The sequence below is a fragment of the Crinia signifera genome, chromosome 5 (genome assembly GCF_055691185.1).
Source record: "Crinia signifera chromosome 5, ASM5569118v1, whole genome shotgun sequence".
NCBI classification, from domain to species: domain Eukaryota; kingdom Metazoa; phylum Chordata; class Amphibia; order Anura; family Myobatrachidae; genus Crinia; species Crinia signifera.
Window position 1 is genome coordinate 306,333,646 of NC_139221.1, and position 21,637 is coordinate 306,355,282.

The following is a 21,637-nucleotide window of genomic DNA, read 5'->3' on the forward strand; positions in this document are numbered from 1 at the left end:
GAAACACTTTGGGGTAAAAGCTTGTCTCCACAATAGGATGTTGTCTACATAGATCTGTACGGATAATGGTCTCCGGCAATATGGCCGCCAGCCTTAATGACAGTGGTTGTGTTTTACCTCTGTCATTCCCTGATTCGCCGACCAATAGCTGACGCCGGGCGGCCGCCAATAGGAGAGGACGGACGATACCATGAGGATATCCGGGAGGGGGGGATTATATACCGTACACTCATGTGTGTATGTGAGGTAGGGATACAGGCTTGTGGCCGCTGCTGGCAGTGTGTGTGCGCGGCTCCCCCTCCTCCCCCTGGCGGGTAGCACGTGTAGTTATACCGGGGACACCAGTGGTACACCCCTGAAGTGGGGCAGATGCTGATGATGCTGCTGCTGTGATCCTGTGTGTGTGTGTGTGTGTGTGTGGAGGATGCTAGGAGGCGGCGTATCAGGGGCAGCTGTCACCCTGACACTCACCGGGGCCAAGGACTCCTTCCTGCGTCTGACTCCCGAACTCCGGGCACAGCTGCATCTGGACCAGGTAACGTGCATCACCCACTGTGCCCCATACATACACACCACAGTGTCACCATATATAAACACATCAGGGTCACCCTCTATGCCACCATATATACACACACCCCAGTGTCGCCCTCTGTGCCACCATACACACACAAGCTGGTGTTGCCCTCTGTGCCACCATACACATGCCAGCCAGTGTCAACCTCTGTACACCCCATACACACCCCCGTGTTACACACACTGGTGGCACAGGCACTGGCTGTGAACTCATAGACTCAAACGTCTCTCATCTGCTGAGCTCCTCCAGCACACACACATACACCGCTGTCATTTGCATAACACCTGTTTAATCCTTTGTGCAAACAGACGCACCCAGCTGTCTCCTGTTGTGCCCCCCACACACGCACACCCGGCTGTCTCCTGCTGTGCCCCCCACACACGCACACCCGGCTGTCTCCTGCTGTGCCCCCCACACACGCACACCCGGCTGTCTCCTGCTGTGCCCCCCACACACGCACACCCGGCTGTCTCCTGCTGTGCCCCCCACACACGCACACCCGGCTGTCTCCTGCTGTGCCCCCCACACACGCACACCCGGCTGTCTCCTGCTGTGCCCCCCACACACGCACACCCGGCTGTCTCCTGCTGTGCCCCCCACACACGCACACCCGGCTGTCTCCTGCTGTGCCCCCCACACACGCACACCCGGCTGTCTCCTGCTGTGCCCCCCACACACGCACACCCGGCTGTCTCTTGCTGTGCCCCCCACACACACGCACACCCGGCTGTCTCTTGCTGTGCCCCCACACACACACACACCCGGCTGTCTCTTGCTGTGCCCCCACACACACACACACCCGGCTGTCTCTTGCTGTGCCCTCACACACACACACCCGGCTGTCTCTTGCTGTGCCCTCACACACACACACCCGGCTGTCTCTTGCTGTGCCCTCACACACACACACCCAGCTGTCTCTTGCTGTGCCCTCACACACACACACCCAGCTGTCTCTTGCTGTGCCCTCACACACACACACCCAGCTGTCTCTTGCTGTGTCCTCACACACACACACCCAGCTGTCTCTTGCTGTGCCCTCACACACACACACACACACCCAGCTGTCTCTTGCTGTGCCCTCACACACACACCCAGCTGTCTCTTGCTGTGCCCTCACACACACACACCCAGCTGTCTCTTGCTGTGCCCTCACACACACACACCCAGCTGTCTCTTGCTGTGCCCCCACACACACCCAGCTGTCTCTTGCTGTGCCCCCACACACACACCCAGCTGTCTCTTGCTGTGCCCCCACACACACACCCAGCTGTCTCTTGCTGTGCCCCCACTAGGGATGCCAATCCCGGGGCATTTTTTCAATCCCGGGAATCGGGATTGAAAAATGCTCAATCCCGGGATTCCCGGGATTGGCCTCTCTAATAAAATATTGACCCCGCCCCCTACACTGTCCGCCCCGCACATGTCATTGTAAATGCCTACAATCCCCCCCATCCCCCTGTAAGTGAAAATGCAGTCACTTACTTTGGTTGTGACAGGCAGGAGTCTGTCTCCTGCGGACAGGCTGCACAGCGGGGTGGCGTATACTTGATCGCTGGGCCGGGCGTCTGCAACAGTGATCTGCGCTGACAGGCATAGCCGTGGCCAGGCTGCGCAGCATGACGTAATGTCAGGGGTCACGCTGCACAGCCTGGGCGCCGCCATGTCTGTCAGTGCAGATCAATGTCCTACCTAACAGCGGCGCCGCACGGGGGGGTGAGAAGAGTTAGCCGGGCAGCATCTGAGCCATATACTAGTGCTCAGCGCTGCCCGGCTTTGTGCATTTTACACGGGGTACTAATCCCAGGATTGAAACCTTCAATCCCGGGATTCAAATCCCGCTGATTTTAGGCCTAAATCCCAGGATCCCGCCGATCCCGGGATTGGCCTCCCTAGCCCCCACACACACACACCCAGCTGTCTCCTGCTGTGCCCCCATATATACACACATCCAGCTGTCTCCTGCTGTGCCCCCATATATACACACATCCAGCTGTCTCCTGCTGTGCCCCCATATATACACACATCCAGCTGTCTCCTGCTGTGCCCCCATATATACACACATCCAGCTGTCTCCTGCTGTGCCCCCATATATACACACATCCAGCTGTCTCCTGCTGTGCCCCCATATATACACACATCCAGCTGTCTCCTGCTGTGCCCCCATATATACACACATCCAGCTGTCTCCTGCTGTGCCCCCATATATACACACATCCAGCTGTCTCCTGCTGTGCCCCCATACACACACCCAGCTGTCTCCTGCTGTGCCCCCATATATACACACACCCAGCTGTCTCGCCATATAAACACACGGCTGTCTCCTGCTGAGCCCCCATATACACACACGGGTGTCTCCTGCTGTGCCCCCATATACACACACGGGTGTCTCCTGCTGTGCCCCCATATACACACATGGCTGTCAGTTTGTGCTCCCCTAAATACACACTAGCATTATCCAACACTGTGCCCACCATACAAACCCCAATATCACCCACTGTACCTCAATAAACACACCACGGTCTTACTGTGCCTCTATGCCTCCACCACCACTGTCCCCTTCTACCAAGCTACACACATCTGCTACTAATCTAACATCCACACATAGCTGTCTCTGGTGAGAACACTGGCACCGACCGATTAATAGCCAGTGTGCTGGTTATTAATCACCTGGAGATATCAACACACGTGGCCACGCATCGCTATCTGAACGGCTTCTACGCACACACACACACACACGCACACACACACACACACACACACACACACACACAGTGATGTAGGGGCATTTTCTGAGTAATGTAGTTCAATTAAGTAACATCGCTCATTATTTCCTTATAGACAGCCCTTTATTGCACTGAAAGATAAGTGTGTGACAGGAGAGCCTCACACATGTACGTGAGGCCCGGAGCATACTCCGAGAACGAAACCTTTGACCCTTGTTGTAACAGTAGCCATGGAGTGATGTTAATAATTAATGACTTTGACACTAGGCTGAGGAGATATTGCTCCTCCATTGATAGAACAAAATAATAACTTGTGAGGGGGGGGGGGGAAGCAAGCTCCTTAACCGTTTGAGTGCCAATTGAATGTCAAAATTGGTGTGAAAATTGCCAAACATTTTTATTCATTATGATGATCTGTAATGTTTACCTTATACACTGTATAGGAAATATTTTTTTAACATTTGAATTTATATAACAAATGTGAGTTTTTAGCTGATATTTTGCATGTCTCGAGATATTGACACATATTTTGCACATCTGACTGAAGTTGTCCATACACGCTGCGATCATAGCATGCATTTTGGGCTATATCGCATGTCATTTGCGTGCGATGCGTTCCAAAGCTAGTTCAAAAAGTATGTGCAGCACATTCTTTCTCAACTATGGGATGTGCTCAAGAGCGTGCATCGCAGCCACAAAACGCACAGTGTATGGGCAACCTTGAGATGTTGGCATTTTTAGCGGATATTTTGAGAATCTTTCACAGATGTTGGCGCTCAAAGGATTAATAGAAAAACCAGTGGTTACATCCTATATAATGCCCAGTGTTCTTTGTTTAGGCAGCTATTTCCCCAAGAACAGTGATGGCAAATCTAGACACTCCAGCTGTTGTTGAACTACACATCCCAGCATGCCCTGCATCAGTTTTAGCATGGCCAAATAGTAAAACAGATGCAGGGCATGCTGGGATGTGTAGTTCAACAACAGCTGGATTGTCAAGGTTAGCCATCACTGTCCAAGAATGACCTCTAGAAATAACGTACAATTTTAGGTTTCTAGTTTTTCTTTTTTTCTTTTTTAAGTTGTTCTTTAACTTCTTCTAAACACGTAATTCTGTCTATATATATATATATATATATATTTAAAAAAAAAAAAAATTGTAGAAGGTGCTAACAGCTGCCAGTTAACTCCTGGAGAATCAACTGGAAAACATGGAAACTGGATTAGAATAGCAGATTTTGTTCCTCTGTAACATAGTAGTGTAATGCAAATAGTCCGCACTTACCGAGTATTTCAGTACATAATGGTTTATCCTCTGATTACACAGGCACATGCTGTGGAGGTGTCATGGGGAGAACAGCCTGTATATCTTGGTTTTGTGGAGACTCGAAGCAGAAGCAGCTCAGATTATACTATTGTGGAGTTGAACAGGCAGCTGGGAGAGAAGCTAGGACTTGCCGATGGACAGCAGGTACTGTTGTGTTCTCAGAGTTTGGTTACAAACAAAAATGTTAAATGTCCCATTGAGTCATAGCAGAAAATTTAAGAGTTAGTATTGAGTATAGTATAAGAGGCGATTGAAGTGTTTTGCATGCCCAAGTTTTGCTCCATTCGGTTGCGCACGACCGCTAGTACTGAAGAGGGAAGATTTTCCTTCCTATTAACAAACCTGTGTGTAGATTCCGGTGCCTTCCTGGGTACCCCAGGCAAAGAGTCCGACAGAGTCCTTCCAGACAATGGCAGCACTCGGTCAATAAAAAGATCAGGAAACTGCTATACAGTCAACGTTTCAAAGTTTAATGGCACTTCATCAGGACAAACATACAGTAACAAGACAGGCATAGTATATGTATATAATGCCTGTCTTGTTACTGTATGTTTGTCCTGTTGAAGTACCATTAAACTTTGAACCGTTGACTGTGGATAGCAGTTTCCTGATCTTTTTATTGACTGAGTGCCGTCATTGTCTGGATAGATATATAAAAAGGGGGAAGAGGAGATGGGGGCAGATTTATTAAGCCTGCAAAAGCAATAAAGTGGAAGGTGATAACACCAGCCAATGGGGGAAGGGGGCATTGTGACACTAGAGAACAGCACATTACATTCTGCCAGCAGCAGACATTGGTATAAGGCAGGCATTCCCAACCATAGTCCTCAAGGCACACCAACAGTGCAGGTATTAGTGATATCCAGGCCTCAGCACAGATGGTAAATCAAAATACCTCCTACTAAGTCACCTGTGCTCAAGCCTGTATTGTATATCTGTAAAACCTGGATTGTCACGCCGCTTTCACACAGCAGTGGCTGAATAACCCGGCTTTTGAAGCGCTGGCTTATTCGGCCACTCTGTCAGACACCACCCCCTTCACACAGGAGAGCGAATCTCTGGGACTAAAATTTAGACCCGGAGACTTGCTCTATTACACGGGTTTTTCGCCTGTGTGAAAGGGTCAACCCGGATCTTAAACTCCGGGTCTCCGACCCTGCAAATTACCAATGTCGGAGACCCGGAGTTTAAGATCCGGATTAACCCTTTTGGTACTTGCTTCCTAACACAGCGCCCATCGCATCGCATACCATAAGCCATACAATGGTATGCGATGGCAGCCGATTTAAAATTGTATACAATGGTATACGATTTAAAATTGTATAAGCACCCTAATGGGTGTTTTCAATGTTAAATGGGCCCCCTATAAGATTATTAATTGTATAAGCAGCGTAATGGGTGCTTACAATGTTAAAAGCACCCCCCCCCCCCCCTATAAACTCCAACCCGAACCACATCATACCCCCACCATCCACATCGGCGTGGAGTTGATTTTATATAGTGTGGCGAGCCAGCGAGTCCGAAGCGTGGCGAGCCCCGCGGAATACATGTAAAGTAATACGCGTGCACTCACCACGCTTTGGGCTCGCCACAATATATAAATTCAACTCCACGCCAACGTGGATAGTGGGGTTATGAAAAGGTCGGAGGACGCGTAACGCTGCGCTCGCCACGCTTCGGGGTGGCGTGGGGGTGCATTTAACATTGTAAGCACCCATTAGGGTGCTTATACAATTAAAAATCGCATCGCATGCGGGTATATGGCATGCGATGCAATGCATAAGATGCCATACGACTGAATATCGGGGGCGCCGTGCTAGGAAACAAGTACAACCCTTTTTACACAGGAAAAAAACCTGTGTATTTCACGAAATTCCCAGGTGGAGACTTCACCCAGAAATTTCATTCTCTGTGTGAAAGGGGTATCAGTGTGCTTTGTGGACAGAGGTTGGGAATTCCTGGTGTAAGGGAAAACTTGCAATGTTAGCACTACCATATAAGGGCCAGAAGTGTGTAGCCATGCCCACACTGTTGGATTGAATGGAGATGTGCACAGACACCTCCCAAAGTCACTGCAGGAAGCTGGCCTGGTACGGTGCAAGTCTGAAATGGCTCTCACCGAATCCTCTACATTCACATACATCCTGTCTTCATGACAGCATGAAGAATCATGGGTAGGGCTGGTGGCTTAAACATGAAATATTGCTCTTAAGAAGAAAAAAAAGAGTGGGGTTGTATTTGTTGAACTAGCGGTACTAGGAACATAGGTGGTAATCAAATCCTAGCTGCAGTCCTACAATATAACAGATTGGGGGGGGGGGGGGGGGGGGGGGGTGTACATTCCCTTTCTAGGTCTAGGCACATTTTAGAAATCAGTTTCTTATAATTAAACATGAAGGATTTGACCAATTTGGATTTCAATAAAGATGACCTTTATTTAAAGGCTATGTCACTTTCTGAAACACTGAAAACATAATTGAGAAGTGGTTTACATTACTTGTAGTAAAGAAATACCAATAAAGCACAAATCCTTTAAACATCCACAATGCAAGTTTAGGGCTCAACTTGTATGGGAAAAAGCACATTTCTCTTATGGCTTAACAGGTAGCGACCTCTTATATTCTTTAGTGACTGTAAAAGGAGTTACAGAGGTGCACTCATTTTGTGCAAAAGACAACACTTTTGTATTCAGTAGCTATTACAAGTTGAACATGACAAATCCTAAGTGGAAATCTGTTATTTTATTAAGTTAGGACAATTACAAATATCCTAAGGGGTCGATCCTATTACACCCGAAGGGTGCGGATGAGCCTGGGGTTTGCAAATTGTCACAACACCAGGTGCACTTTACGGCAGGCTGAATTCGCTGAAAAGTTCTCGCACCTCCATAGGGGTGCAAGCAATTTTCAGCTAATTCGCCCCTGCGAAGGGTGCGAGCTAGGGTTAATTTGGGTACCGTTTTCAGCATTAAATCGGCACCCGAACGGGAACTCGCACCCTTCGGGGTTAATAGGATCGACCCCTAAGTGCGCAAGAGACAGGTAACTGGATTAAACCACTTTATAGTATATTGTTAGACCAGAATTACAGTAGATTATATGCTGAAGTAGATGTAGTCACCCTGTAGCACTACAAGTCCCATCATGACCAGCAGGAATGCAGCAGCTCCTAAACCACAAGCTATATGCCTTTGCTATGAAGTCATAAAGATCAAAGCACAAATAGAATAATTACTTAATGTAGATCAGTGCGGTATATAGCTGAACAGTGAGTGCAAAAAGGTGCAATACACCATATGACAGGGAAGGGCTGAAATTGTACAGCTTTGCATTAGCATGAGGCTAGAAATAACACAGGAGGATGTGCCTCCTACAGGAACCCACTTTGAGGGAAGATATATTCCTGCAGAACACAAGATGGTGTAAATCTGAGTTATATCCATGACAGGGCCTGAGAAACTAGGTGGGAAAGGTAGATTGAGATAGTGCCAGATTAAGTTCAACCAACGTGTTAGATACACCAGAGAAATGAAGTCTGACATTCATTACCGTCCTCGCTCATAGCCAGGGAAGAGCTGGCTGAGAATGGCTTGCAGCGGCTTGTTCACACACATGTTGTAGTTCTTGCCCAGGTCATATCTGCATGCAGGGCAACTGTGCACAGAGGCTTTGAAGGAACGGTCAAGGCAACTCTTGCAGATGTTGTGCAGACACTCAGTGGTGATTGGCTCATACACCACTTCTTGGCAGCAGATGCACAGGAAAGACTCTTCCACTTTGCTTATGAATTTGGGCCCCTCCTTGAGGAACGACATGACTTCATTCCACAGCTTGACATTGGATTCATCCTTTTTAATAAGAGCTTTTTGCTCTGCAGTCAGTTTGTATAATTCCACTTTGCTTTTCTTAGGTGATCCCTCAGATATCTCATCATCATCGTCGCCTTCATCCTCCACCTCAGACCTCCTTTTTCTTTTTCCTTTGCTAGGAATTGCAAACTCATCTGCATCAGCGTTATTTTCTTTTTCTCTCTCCTTATTAGCCACAGTTTCTAAGTAGCCCTCTGGGTACTGCATTGTGAGGCCTAGTTTCTTTGTGCGCTCCTTGCCCTCCCTGGACCATGGCGCAGGTTCCTCATCATCTCTCTTGAGCAAATAGCGCCATATAAGAAACCCAGACTTTCCAGTTTCAGGCCAATACTTCACCACCTTGTATATGCCATCATATCGGTTTCCATCTTCTGGGGCATATTTGCTGTGTTTCCGCCCCTTTGCATTGCGCACAACACGCACAGGTTTACCCTTCTGCCAGTCCTTAGCTTCAGCCCCCTGCTTGTCATTGATGGGAGCATTGCAGTTCATGGCCAGAGCTCTGTTCATGTTGGTGAGCTTCTGGTCACACGATTGCTCCGCTGTGCGTTTGTTACCGGAGAGGTCACGGCCACCGCTACCAGTGTAGGTAAACTCTGTGCCATCATCCATATCATCCTCATACCCGCCTGCCAGAACCAGGGAAAACGAGCCATCATTGCTTCTTCCATGGATACCCGCCACATGCGGCCTGTGCACACCAGCTTCACTCACCTGCACCCTGAATTTCCACATGGTGCCAACTGGTACTCCCGGTATTGGGCCATAGTGATTAGATGGAACAATTGTGCATTCTCGAGAGCGCCCCATACATGCCATGCCTTTGCCCCAGTCTCTTTGGGATGAAGAACTGGCGGACGCCATTTTGGACTTTTTCTTGCTCTCCTTCAGCTTCTCGCCTGCTAGGACCACTTCGCTGGCATCGTTTCTACAGTCTGGGCAATACCAGTCATCATCTTGGGGGAGGGCAGAGAGTGGGGGGTGGAGACAGTACATGTGGAAAGCCATGTCACACTCATCACACAGCAGCTGCTTTTCCGGGTCCTGTTTGCCCCCACATACGTGGCAGGCGCACATTCGGCATTTTGTTTTCGGATCATCCCTGCAGTATTTACATGCTGGCCCATTTGGGACTTTTTTGGGGGAGCTGGCAACAGGGGAAGTAGCAGTGTCAGGCAATGCATTAGCACCGGGCAGGGCACAAGGCTCCTCAATCTGGAAGATCTCATCCACAAACACAATCTTGCAGTTATCCAGGGCATCCCCTGCAGCACCCAGGGACAGCTTGGCATATAGCTCTCTGGTCGTTTTGGTGTCTTTCTTCCTCAGGATCTCCCCATCGTACCAGTAGCCCCTCTCCTTGGGCTCATCCGGGTTATAATTCACCATGACCACCTGCCCCACTTCCAGCTGCTGCCACTTCAGGGTGGTGCGGGCACGGGGCCGCACGTCCTTCTCCCGCAGCTGGACCACCCCGTTGTCAGGATAGTCCTCATACTGGATGTGGTAGATGAAGTCCCCCGGGCTCTCCCCTTGGGTGACGGTCACCACCTCCGCCTCAAACCAGGCGCCCATGTGCAGGTCCCGGGCGTCCACCAGCTGCTTGCTCTGGTACAAGCCGAGGTCGGTGCGCTCAGAGGGGACAGTCTCTTCCTCAGGCGGCGTCCGCTCAGAGGGCTCCGTTTCGGACATGGCCTCTTCCTTGTCGTCCTCCGGCGCCGGGGCGCACACCGGGATCTGCCGCACCATCAGCTGGACGATGTCATTCAGACTGACGCTGTAATCAAAGAGCGTGTGGCCGTCCTCCATCTGCTTCCCCCGGTAGAAGAGCCGCTGCCGCTCCATCTCCACACCGAACGCGTCCTGGATGCGCTGCCGCAGCTCCTCCACCTTGGTCAGCTTGGACAGGGAGTCAATGCGGTGGGTCTCCCGGCCGTCCATGGTGCGCACCTGGATCCACATGGCGGCGGCTGGTCGGTGGGGATCTCGCTGTGACAAGAAGCCTGTGGTAACGGTGTATGAAGGCGGCTCGGAGATGCCGGTCTCTGGCGCTGTGTGAGGACTGCTCCCGCTCTCCTCAGGAATTTGCGCGGTTTATACTTTGGCGGGAAGTTCTCTCAGCCCCTATCGCCCGCCTGTGATTGGGGGAGGTGCTGTCAGGTGGCGGGAGAAGACACTCCCCCTTTCCTGTCAGTCAACAGCATAGTTACACGCAATAGTTTATGTCGTCCCGCTCCCTCTCTCCTCGTCTCCTCTCCCCTCACTCACCCGTGTTTTTTCCACAACACATACACAGCTCCCACTCACCTAAATACAAGAACTGCTGCTTTCACATTTTCTATATCACATGGGAAGTCAGTGTTTGGGGGTTAATTAAGGATGCTGGATAATAAGGGGTTATGTCCCAAAACACTGATAACATACAGATAACAGCAGAACAAATAATTTTATAAAAACAAGAAACAAAAGCAGTCATCATATAAAAAATATATATATCACATAGCATCAGATTGCACCATTGTGTCTGATGTTGTATTGTGTCGGCCTTTTTATGCGTCAACCTTATATTGTTTTTTACCCACAGGTGTTCCTCAAGCCGTGTTGTAATGTCACATCATGTAAGGAAGTCACAGTTGAACCACTTTCTGCTGACGATTGGGAAATACTGGTAACCTGCTTTTAACAGTGGTTTGAATGTGCTTGTGGTGGGATCTGGTGGGCAGTCTGTAGTTTGGGATAAACATACTTTACTAAGCAATTACAGCTGTAAATTATATATATATATATATATATATATATATATATATATATATATATATATATATAACGAAAAAAGGACGCACTCTCCAGTTTTATGAATGCACTTTAAAATCAGCTGTGTCTTCAGCAATATATAAACATTGAAAAGCAGAATTATAGAGATACTCAACGTTTCTGTCCTATAAGGACCTTTGTCAAGAGATATCCTATCCAACAATACATCCATGGGGCACAGCATAGACCACACAGCAGGTTCCTACAGCAAGTGTGGTCTATGCTGTGCCCCTCGATGTATTGTTTATGTTTATATACATGGACTTTGCCAAAGTTCTGGATGACACCCTAGGAGTTGTTGTAAATTGGATGGCGTGCGATCAACGTTTAGGTGTTTCCACATTAACAAGTCCTCATGTAGTGTAAGGTCGGTTAATTTTTGTTTTACAGTCAAATAGTTTAGATTTAAACCTGCGTTAATGATTATTTATTGCTAGGAGCTGCATGCCTCGGCCCTTGAAACTCGCCTTCTGGATCAGATCCGAATAGTATATCCCAAGGCTGTTTTCCCCGTTTGGGTTGACCTGCACACATGTATTTACATCCAAATAGGTAGGTTATGTGGCAAGAGGTATATTATTAGATCAGTGCTGTTTATACATTTATAGGTATTATTAAAGCTGTCCATTCATGTTCTTTTACTGTCTTTCATAAATATCCATCATAATTACTTTTTCTGAAAGAAAAAGGTTTTCTGTGAGTACGGTTATCGACTAACATTATGTTTGCTTCTAGGAGCGCTGACACCCACTGCAAGTTATGGCAGACTGGAGCCCCTGACTGAGTTAATTGTTTCCCCAAAAATCAGGGCGTCTGAAAACATTCCATCACGATTGTCACCGTTAACATCGGACGCATGGCGTGGACAATCTCGTAGTGTGACTCAGGATAATGCTGACAGTAGAACCATGAGTAGCAGCGATTCATCTGCACCAGATACAGAAAGTGACGGCACTGAGAGTGGGCTTCCTTACGTTTCAGGTATATGGGACACATTGGGGAATCTTTTCTCACTTGCCATAGGAAGGAAACCCTCACAGACATCTAGTACCATTGAGAAGGATCTATTTGGGAGGACTTCACTGAGGCGGATTAACCTAGAGGCTGTTTTCAGAGTATCCCATCATGTGCCTGATATTATAGGAAGCAGCCCGGCATTCACTGAACATGCAAATGATAACACTGTCCAAGTGTTTCTATGGTATCCCGAACCCCCAGGATTAATTCCAGATGTTGTAGAGTCTTATGGAAAAATTGTAGAAATCCCGTCTCCGAAGAGGCGGAAAACAAACAGCAAATCCAGAACAGAGCGATCGGAGCATAAAAGCAAATCGGCGGATGTGGTCAACGTGGGGCCCGAGGCTGTGGTGAAGATCGTGTGGCATGGATTTGAAGATATCAAAGATGTCATTGAGTACGACACCAGGAGTGGAAATACACATATAGCAAAAGTTTGGGTCAGTGTGCAAGTCTTTTCTCATTAATTGAGGTAGTTACAATAGATAAGCTTTAATAATCATAGAAAAGGGGTTTTCATGGTAATTGTAGTCAGACCTTGGGATTTGCAACTGAGGGAAGAGATGGTGACAGATTTAATAAGCATCCTATATGCACGTAGCTATTACACACCTGCAGATCCGTTTGTGAAATATTGTTTGTCCATATAACAAATGATATATCACCCAGTGTGTACCCACCATAAGAGATGTGTGTTGTGTCGTCCATGTGTCCACCCGTCACCCGAACACCTCCTGTTCCTTCATCCATCTATCTAAGCCAGGGGTGGCTGTAACCTGTCCTCAAGATCTACTAACAGTTCATGTATATCAGGCAACCTGTGGATCTATAGTAGGAATGAATGCAGCAGGTTTGAAAATGTGACTGTTAGTAATGACTACAGCTGTGCACCAGCTAGGTGATTTGGAAAACATGGAACATTGGTAGATCTCGATGACCGGTTTGGCCACCCCTGAGCTAAACCATATTAACAGACCCACAATGACTCCATAGATATCAGACATGGGTCTAGGTCGACATGGTTCTAGGTCGAAAGGTCATTAGATCGACAGGTCATTGGTTTGACATTGTTTAGGTCGACAGTCAAAAGGTCGACATGGGGTTTTTCACATTTTTTTTACCTGAATGTCAACACAGTCGACATGGACACAGTTTAAAGTGCACCACATCCCCTCGCATCGCTCGCTGCGCTCGCAATGCGTCGGGCACGGTGCCTCGCTCGGCACACTATTTTATTCTCCCATCATGCACTAGTGGATGCTAGGGCATGAAATACCGCCTATCGGCACATGTTGGCTCAAAAAAGAGTGAAAAACTCCACGTCGACCTTTTGACTGTCGACCTAAACAGTGTCGAACTAATGACCTGTCTAACTAATGACCTTTCGACCTAGAACCATGTCGACCTTTTCACATGTCGACTAGACCAATGTCGACATTTTCCCATGTCGACCTGTGTCGACATAATGCTGTAGACCAAATGACCGCATCCCATCAATGTTATAGTTAGTAAATTGCATTATTGGAGGGATTCATTTAGAGAATAAATTTGATTTCCATTATTGGATAAGGAAGAACGTTTCCCACTTGTGATATGTAAATGCAGGCGCATATTAGTGCAGGAAAGATGGTCTTGCGTTTTGCAACAACGTTTCTGCTGACCTGCTCCATGCTAATACAGGTAATGCAGGGTTGTCTACCTGACCCTCTCCTTCAGGGCGAAAGTTCTCTGTTCCTGGACTTCCCTGGTAATGTATGATTGCCAGCACCTGTGGTAAAACGTCTTTCTTATCAATTACCTAGCTCCCCACAGGTGATGGCAATCATACATTACCAGGGAAGTCCAGGAACAGAGCATTTTCTCCCTGAAGGAGAGGGTCAGGTAGGCAACCCTGAGGTAATGTGCTGCCCAATCAGAATGTAATGTTTATACATATTGTGTTTTGTAGGTTCCTGAAAGGTTAAGAAACCATATGAATATTAATACATCTTCAGCTGTAAGAATCAACTCAACCGAGTCCTATCCAAAGATCCCTTCATCTATTACACTGCAGCCAAGGCAGTGCTTGGTGAGTGACTAATCCAGATTACTCTTGTATACGGAATGCTGCATGAAAGCCAGTTCAGGCTAGAGCAAATACGGATTGCAGAGGAATTAAAGGGATTGTCCACTTTCAAGTAATCCCATCACAAACATAACTATAATACGTTTCTCTAATACTCTAAAGAGGTTCCTTTCCCTGAATCTCCTCCCTGGTTCCTGATGCTGTCTCCATCGGCACTGGCAGGCTAAGTGCAGCCATAGACTTCAGTAGATCTGTAGTGTAATCTAGGCATAGAATCCAGTGCACCTGAACTGCTGTAAGGAAGAAGAGAATAAATGAGTGCTGCAGCCAGGGGAGGGGAAGGAGGATAACACTTTGGGCGGTATTCAATGAGGCTGATTCGCCAGGTTTTTATGGCGATTTTGTGCTGTAAGGCGAATTTCTGACTAAAACGGTGAATCACCCTATTCAATGACCAGATGGCGAATACATTTAAAAAAAAAATTCGCCATGATTCACCGAGTAGCATTCGCTATCTTTTTATGGTGAAGTGAAAGGTAAACTTTTAAAATAAAGTGTTTTGTTTTTACAATTGGTGTCAAAAAATCTGGAATTTTATTCTGAGGAGGGGCATGCTATTTTTATTCATGTGCTGTAAGCACATGAATATATATTTAATTTAAAAAAAATATATATATATATATTTTTTTTTTTACACAGACCAGCCAGCAGGGGGCCGGCGCCGAGCCGCTCATTAGATATTCATATATTCACTTCACCCGATCATTACATATGCATGATCGGGTGTAGTGAATATACCCGGTCCCCTGCTGGCACCCCAGGGGGGCAGCCTGTGCTGCCTGGCACCCGGGGAGCCCACCTCCCCCCCACAAACGTTCTGGGGCAGGCAGGGAGACTTCCATCTCCCTGCCTGCCACCGTCCTCAGGCTCCCTGCGGCGTCCGCCGCAGGAGCTCATATTCGCCGGTCAGGGGCAGCGAGCCCCTGACTCGTTGAATACCGGAGCCGGCGAGGCTCCGGAACGCGGCGCCCAGTGGCGAATGTGCAGCGAATCCTAAACAGGATTCGCTGCATGTCGCCGGTATTCACATTGAATACCGCCCTTTATCTTTGTGTGAATACTGTTCTTAACTGACCCCTTTCCAAATTCCCTCCATCAGGGTACTGGCGTCGGCATTCTGACAAGTATGGGCCATTGGGTCGACCACTGAAGGCCGACAGACCTTAGGTCGACACCTGAAATAGGTCGACAAGGTTGGAAGGTCGACACAAGCATTAGGTTGACAATGTTAAGTTCGACAGTCAAAATGTCAACATTAGTTTTTCACTTTTTTTTTCTCCTGAATGTCAACATGGACACCATCAAAGTGTACCGCGTGCGCTCGCCATGCTGCGCTTGGCACACTATTCTATTCCCTAGATGTTGGTAGGGCATGAAATACCACCTGTCGGCACATGTCGGATAATTAAAAAAAAAAAAAAAAATTAAACTCATGTTGACCTTTGACTGTCAAACTTCCCATTCGTGCCCTAATGCTTTTGTCGACCTTAGCCATGTCGACCTATTTCAGGTGTTGTCCTTCAGTGGTCGACCCAATGCATGTTGACCTTAATAGGGTCAACCTAATCATCGTATCCCTATTCTTGCCACTGGCATCCCCACTGTTGTGTTTTTATACAGCTAGCTTCAATACAGCTGGCGGCTGGAGAAGTGTGGTGCACGTGAGCAATGCTGATTGGTGTATCGTCATTTTCCACTTGAAAGTGTCTTGACCCCTTGAGTGGTGATATTTGCAGGGGTAGGAAAACCTACCAGGGCAGGGGCAGGACAAACCTCCCGAGCACTTCTGAGTCCCCCTCAGCCGCCCTGAACCTCCCAGAGTGGGGCCTGCCATCTGGTCACTGATGCTGTGCTAATGGTGGCGGGAGCAGCAGCAGGGGAGCTCCGGGGTACGGAGGTCAGGGGGGAGCGACAGGAGGGGGAGCACCGGGAGGGTGCTGCTAGAGGTAGTGTGCCAGTGGTGCACAGCTGGAGGCACCACTGGCGCACACCTACCTACTGGTGGTATGCCAGGAAATTGTCCAGGACAGCCCGCTGAAGTGGTTAATTTGTAATGTCATATGACAAAACTGCTTTGTGAGACTGTACTGATTCATTTTATATGTGACACCCTGTGTATCTGTTTTTTTCATATCTCAATGTAAAGACAAGTAGGTGTAGGTTGACCTTGCGCCTTCAGCTGCCGATTGGATACAATTGTTTGTATGAATCACCTTTCATACAGAGACAAAAGAAGGTACTTGTGCAGTTTCATGGCGGCAGGCTACGCTACGTTTTCAGCGTAGCCCAACAGCTGCCTAGTGTAGTCAGCATACTGTCTCGGCGGTAGCCCTGCATAGTCAGCGTAGTGTCCCCGTCAGGCAGCTAGTCACCGTACTGTCCCGGGAGCTGCAGCTCTGTCCCTGGCAAGCCTAGTGAGCGCCGGTAACCGCCAGATCCATTGCGTTGGCATATGCCGGTGGAGAGGGGTTCATGTGGGCGCTGGCGGAGAGGCGCTCCATCTGTCTGAGATGCAGGAGCATCTCAGATGCTTGTGCGTCTCAGTAATTATTGCTGCAGGATACGGCAACCCTGTCTGTGTCCGCTTCAGTGAGTCGGACAGGGTTAGGGGTTCGGTAGCGCGTGCGTCTCGTGCCCAAAGGGGGGTGCGGTGTGCAAGTGCGTCACATGCACAATAAAGGACGCATTTGCAAGTGCTCCATGTTACATACTGGCAAATGCCTCCATTTCAAACCCCCAATATCCACGCCAGCCCGAAGCGTGGCAAGCCCTCGTGGGGCTCGCCTCGCTTCGGGCTTGGTGGCTCGGTGCGCTCACCACACTTTATAGATTCAACTACACGCCGACGTGGATAGTGGGGCTATGAACAGGTCGGGAGGATGCATACGGAATCCCCTTGCGGGGCTCGCTACGTTTGCCACGTTTTAGGCTGGCGTGGATAGATGGGGGTGTTTCAGGAATGCATTCGGTACTTGTGAGTTATCTGGACGCCCGATTTTTTGATTGTATGCCTTAAGTTAAGGCATACAATCAGATACGATGCGATGCGATATCGCATCGCATCGCATCGCATGCGACCATCGGATGCGATGACCCGATTTTTCCATAGGAATCAATGTTAAAATGATTCCTATGGAAAAAGGGGTCCTTTTCATACCCCTACTATCCAAGTGGGCATGGAGTTGGATATAAACCTGTGGCGAGCGTAGCGAGCCACCGAGCCCGAAGCGTGGCGAGCGAAGCGAGCCCCGCGAGGGGACGGTATTCCGTGTCCCCTCGCGGGGCTCGCTACGCTCGCCACGCTTCGGGCTCGGTGGCTCGCTACGCTCGCCACGCTTCGGGCTCGGTGGCTCGCTACGCTCGCCACAGGTTTATATCCAACTCCATGCCCACTTGGATAGTAGGGGTATGAAAAGGACCCCTTTTTCCCATTGAATTCCATGTTAAAATGGACTCAGTCCATTTTAACATTGATTCCTATGGAAAAATCGGGTCATCGCATCGCATCGCATCGCATCGCATCCGATGGTCGCATGCGATGCGATGCGATGTGCCCGATCCGACCCGATTTTGAAATCGGGCGTCCGGATAACTCACAAGTACCATGCATTCACACCTGTCATGTCAGGCAGGTTAAAATGGTCAATGGTTCCCAAACAATGTAATAAGCGCTGACAGACTACGCTAACTGCGTAACGCTGACTGACTGCGCTAACTATGTAAACTCCGGCTGGCCGCGAATGGGCAGGAACACTACGCTGATACTGACAGGGACGCTGACTGACTACGCTAACTACGTAAGCTCCGGCTAGCCAAGAACGGGCAGGAACACTATGCTGATACTGACAGGAACGCTGACTGACTACACTAACTACGTAAGCTCCGGCTAGCCAAGAACGGGCGGGAACACTACTCTGATACTGACAGGGACGCTGACTGACTACACTAACTACGTAAGCTCCGGCTAGCCAAGAACGGGCTGGAACACTACGCTGATACTGACAGGAACGCTGACTGACTACACTAACTACGTAAGCTCCGGCTAGCCAAGAACGGGCGGGAACACTACGCTAATACTGACAGGGACGCTGACTACGCTGGCCACGGGAACACTACGCTGATTCTGACAGGGACGCTACGCTAACTATGTAACTGCAGCCGTGAAACTACACAAGTACCCAAAAGAATAATAAAAATAAATAGATACCAACAAAATCCCTGTCACTGTTTGATCCTCACAGTGGCCCTTATTCAGATCTGTGCGGCCGGAGCCGCACACGGTGCTCCGGCCGCACAAACCAATCCCCGCCCACGATACGGATCGCCACGGCCGTCCGTACACGGACGGCTGGCGATCCGCAAGAAAATGGTGGGGCGTACGCCTCCACCATGGTGGGAGCTGCCCCCTGCATTCGATGGTCGGCGACCATCGAAGGCAGGGCCGCACGCCCCACCAGGTCCCGCAAGCTGAGACCACACGGACAATCGTCCGTGTGATAGCTTGTATGGGGGCTGAGAGCTGACATCCGGCGACGTCAGCTTCCCGCCCCCATCACTGGCGTCATACCCTCATTAGCATGCATACGCCCCGCGTTTGCATGGGAACGCCCATGAAACGCGGGGCGTATGCATAGGGAAATGAGGGTATGAAGCCCCTCACGCCCCTATACGCCCCCTTTGCGGCGGACGAACTACGTCTGCGGCGAATTGGGCTGCACATGCGCAGATTGACCTCTGCGCATGTGCAGACTGAAAACATCGGCGGTACGGCCGCACGCGGGCCGTACCGCACGATTCAGAATAAGGGCCAGTGTTATACCCAAAAAAGAGGAAAATAACCACAATAGTGTAACACTATTACATACACCGTAAATTATATGAAATAACGAATATGATGATGGGACCGTACCACTGGAAGATGTCTACCATTAAAATAGACAGCAGCTGCTTTTGGGAGAGGCGGTAACGTCACCACTGAGTCAAATGCCTCCAATCCAGAGTATTGCATGTAAAATACAGAAAATCTAAATATGGTGCAATACAGTTTTAATAAAAACAGAACATATACAAAATAAGGTGCAAGGGGTGCGACAGTGTGGACTCTCACCAAGCATAGAGGTCTACATGCAATGTAGACATATAGGCAGAATGAAATAATACCAAAGGCGTCACTGATAGCTTTCCTTGGGTTGAGTCACACGGTGTTCACACTTCTTCCTCCAGACCAACGCGTTTCAAAACTTAGTTTCTTTCTCAAGGCATGCTTGCTTGGAGGAAGAAGTGTGAACACCATGTGGCTACCAGGGACGCCTGTGGTATTATTTCATTCATCCTATATGTCTAGAAAAACCACGATCAACACCAGGGATTATTTTGGTATCTCTTTATTTTTAAATTCTAATATCTCAGTGCAAATCAAAAATATCTGTTATATTAACAGCTGCTGTGTCTTTTGGCACCTGTCTATAAGGGTCCCAAGTACGGGACATAAGAGGCCCAAAGCCCCTTATGTCCCGAAGGGGGCTTTTTCAGCATAAAAAAATGTGCTAAAAAAAACAGTTTGTACTCTAGTACAGTGGTTCCCAACCCTGGTCCTCAAGTACCCCCAACAGTGCACATTTTCCAGGTCACCCAGCAGGTGCACAGATTATTCAGGCACATTTTAAAGGATCCACAGGTGGAGCTAATTATTTCACTTGTGATTCTGTGAGGAGACCTGGAAAACATGCACTGTTGGGGGTACTTGAGGACCAGGGTTGGGAACCACTGCTCTAGTATATACGGTAATAAAAAACACACAATGCATTTCAAAGAATATGTACAATAATAATAAAACCATAAATATAGCTGGCGCCCCTGCAATTCAGAAGGAAGGCAGATGACTGTTAAATGAATGCATCACACGGGCATATAAAGAGTACTTGGAATGTTTCAAACTAATGGAGCCCATACACGCTGCGATGCTGGGCTGTGCGTTGTGTGCTTTGAGGTGCGCGCTCCCGCGGCACCTCATCGCACAGTACAAAAAGTATGTGCTTGCACATACTTTTTGTACTTTGTTTACATCGCATTGCATGCACAACGCATGCACAGGGCATGCAATGCGATGTGATGCATGCTAGTTAAGCACGGAACGCACGCCCGTATCGGGACGTGTATGGGCGGCATTAGGGATATTGTTCCCTCTGTCCACTGCTTGCTAGCTGACAGCAGCCACAGATCACTCCAGCTGATTTCTGTGGAGTGCGGCTTATACACTTCAGCCCCATAAACGGAGCGCGTTTCTTCACATAACGGACTGCATGGCAGGTAATACCAGCCATTAAAACCTGCGCTATTAATGGGAGTCCCTAAGTACTCTTTGTACTGTATGCTTGTGTGATGCATCTATGGGCTGCTAACATTTTCCTGCATCTGCTACTAATTGATCAGCCTAAAAATACGTTTCTGCTGCTGCTTCATTGAACAGCCTTCCTTTTTAAATTGCTGGGACGCCAGCTATATTAATTTTATGTTTTTTTTTATTATTATTATTTTTATTATTATTATTATTATTGTATATATTCTTTGAAATGCATTGTGTGTTTTTTGTTATATATGAGTAGTTTTTTGTATAAAGGAAAATTATAATATAATTGAATTACTGGACCTAATTATTACCATATTCTATTCTCATAATGTGGAAATTTCAGCGCTGTGACTTCCATTTGTGAACATCTGTCTATCTTTACAAGCTGGCTAGCTTGCTGTCACATGCAGCTTTTATATTACTGATTATATATTGACTTATAGCGCCAGGGGTTCAGTGTGACTTTGTCACACTCATTTTTCTCATTGGCTACTTAGCCAAAATTGACCTGCGTGTTCTGACGACGGAGGAGGGAGGGGTTATCTTTGCCGATGACAGTAAAAACAGTCTGACTCCCCAAGGGTTGCGTTCCCTGTATCTCTTACTTACTCCAGCCCTTCTTCTTATGGTCTCTTTGAAGGACAAAAAGATTACAGCAGAGGATATAAAATCTGCGTTCAGTACATGGCTACAGACATCCAGTACATTATCGTCACCTTGGGTGTCAGGGAAAACTGGCCATGTACCGCTTTCTGTTAATGGAGGTAAGTACCAGCACATATTTTCCTGTGTTTCAGACCTGATTGCACGGCTGTGAATTTGGAGGCTGAGCGATTATCT

The 21,637-nt window shown here is 48.2% G+C and overlaps 1 protein-coding gene and 1 pseudogene across 2 annotated transcripts in view; one reads left to right on the top strand and one right to left on the bottom strand.

Annotated features, from left to right (window-relative positions):
* Nucleotides 1-196: 196 nt before the first annotated feature.
* Nucleotides 197-21,637, top strand: part of PEX1 (peroxisomal biogenesis factor 1) — a 47,756-nt gene continuing 26,315 nt past the window's right edge. For both annotated transcript variants that reach the window (XM_083189458.1, XM_083189459.1), the window contains exons 1-7: nt 197-535; nt 4,625-4,768; nt 11,077-11,160; nt 11,744-11,858; nt 12,042-12,763; nt 14,272-14,391; nt 21,438-21,561. In XM_083189458.1, coding sequence (XP_083045584.1) covers nt 425-535; nt 4,625-4,768; nt 11,077-11,160; nt 11,744-11,858; nt 12,042-12,763; nt 14,272-14,391; nt 21,438-21,561 — 1,420 coding nt within the window. In that variant the 5' untranslated portion in view covers nt 197-424. The remainder of the gene's footprint in view (nt 536-4,624; nt 4,769-11,076; nt 11,161-11,743; nt 11,859-12,041; nt 12,764-14,271; nt 14,392-21,437; nt 21,562-21,637) is intronic.
* On the bottom strand, nt 7,035-10,623 carry LOC146081313 (E3 ubiquitin-protein ligase UHRF1 pseudogene; annotated as a pseudogene).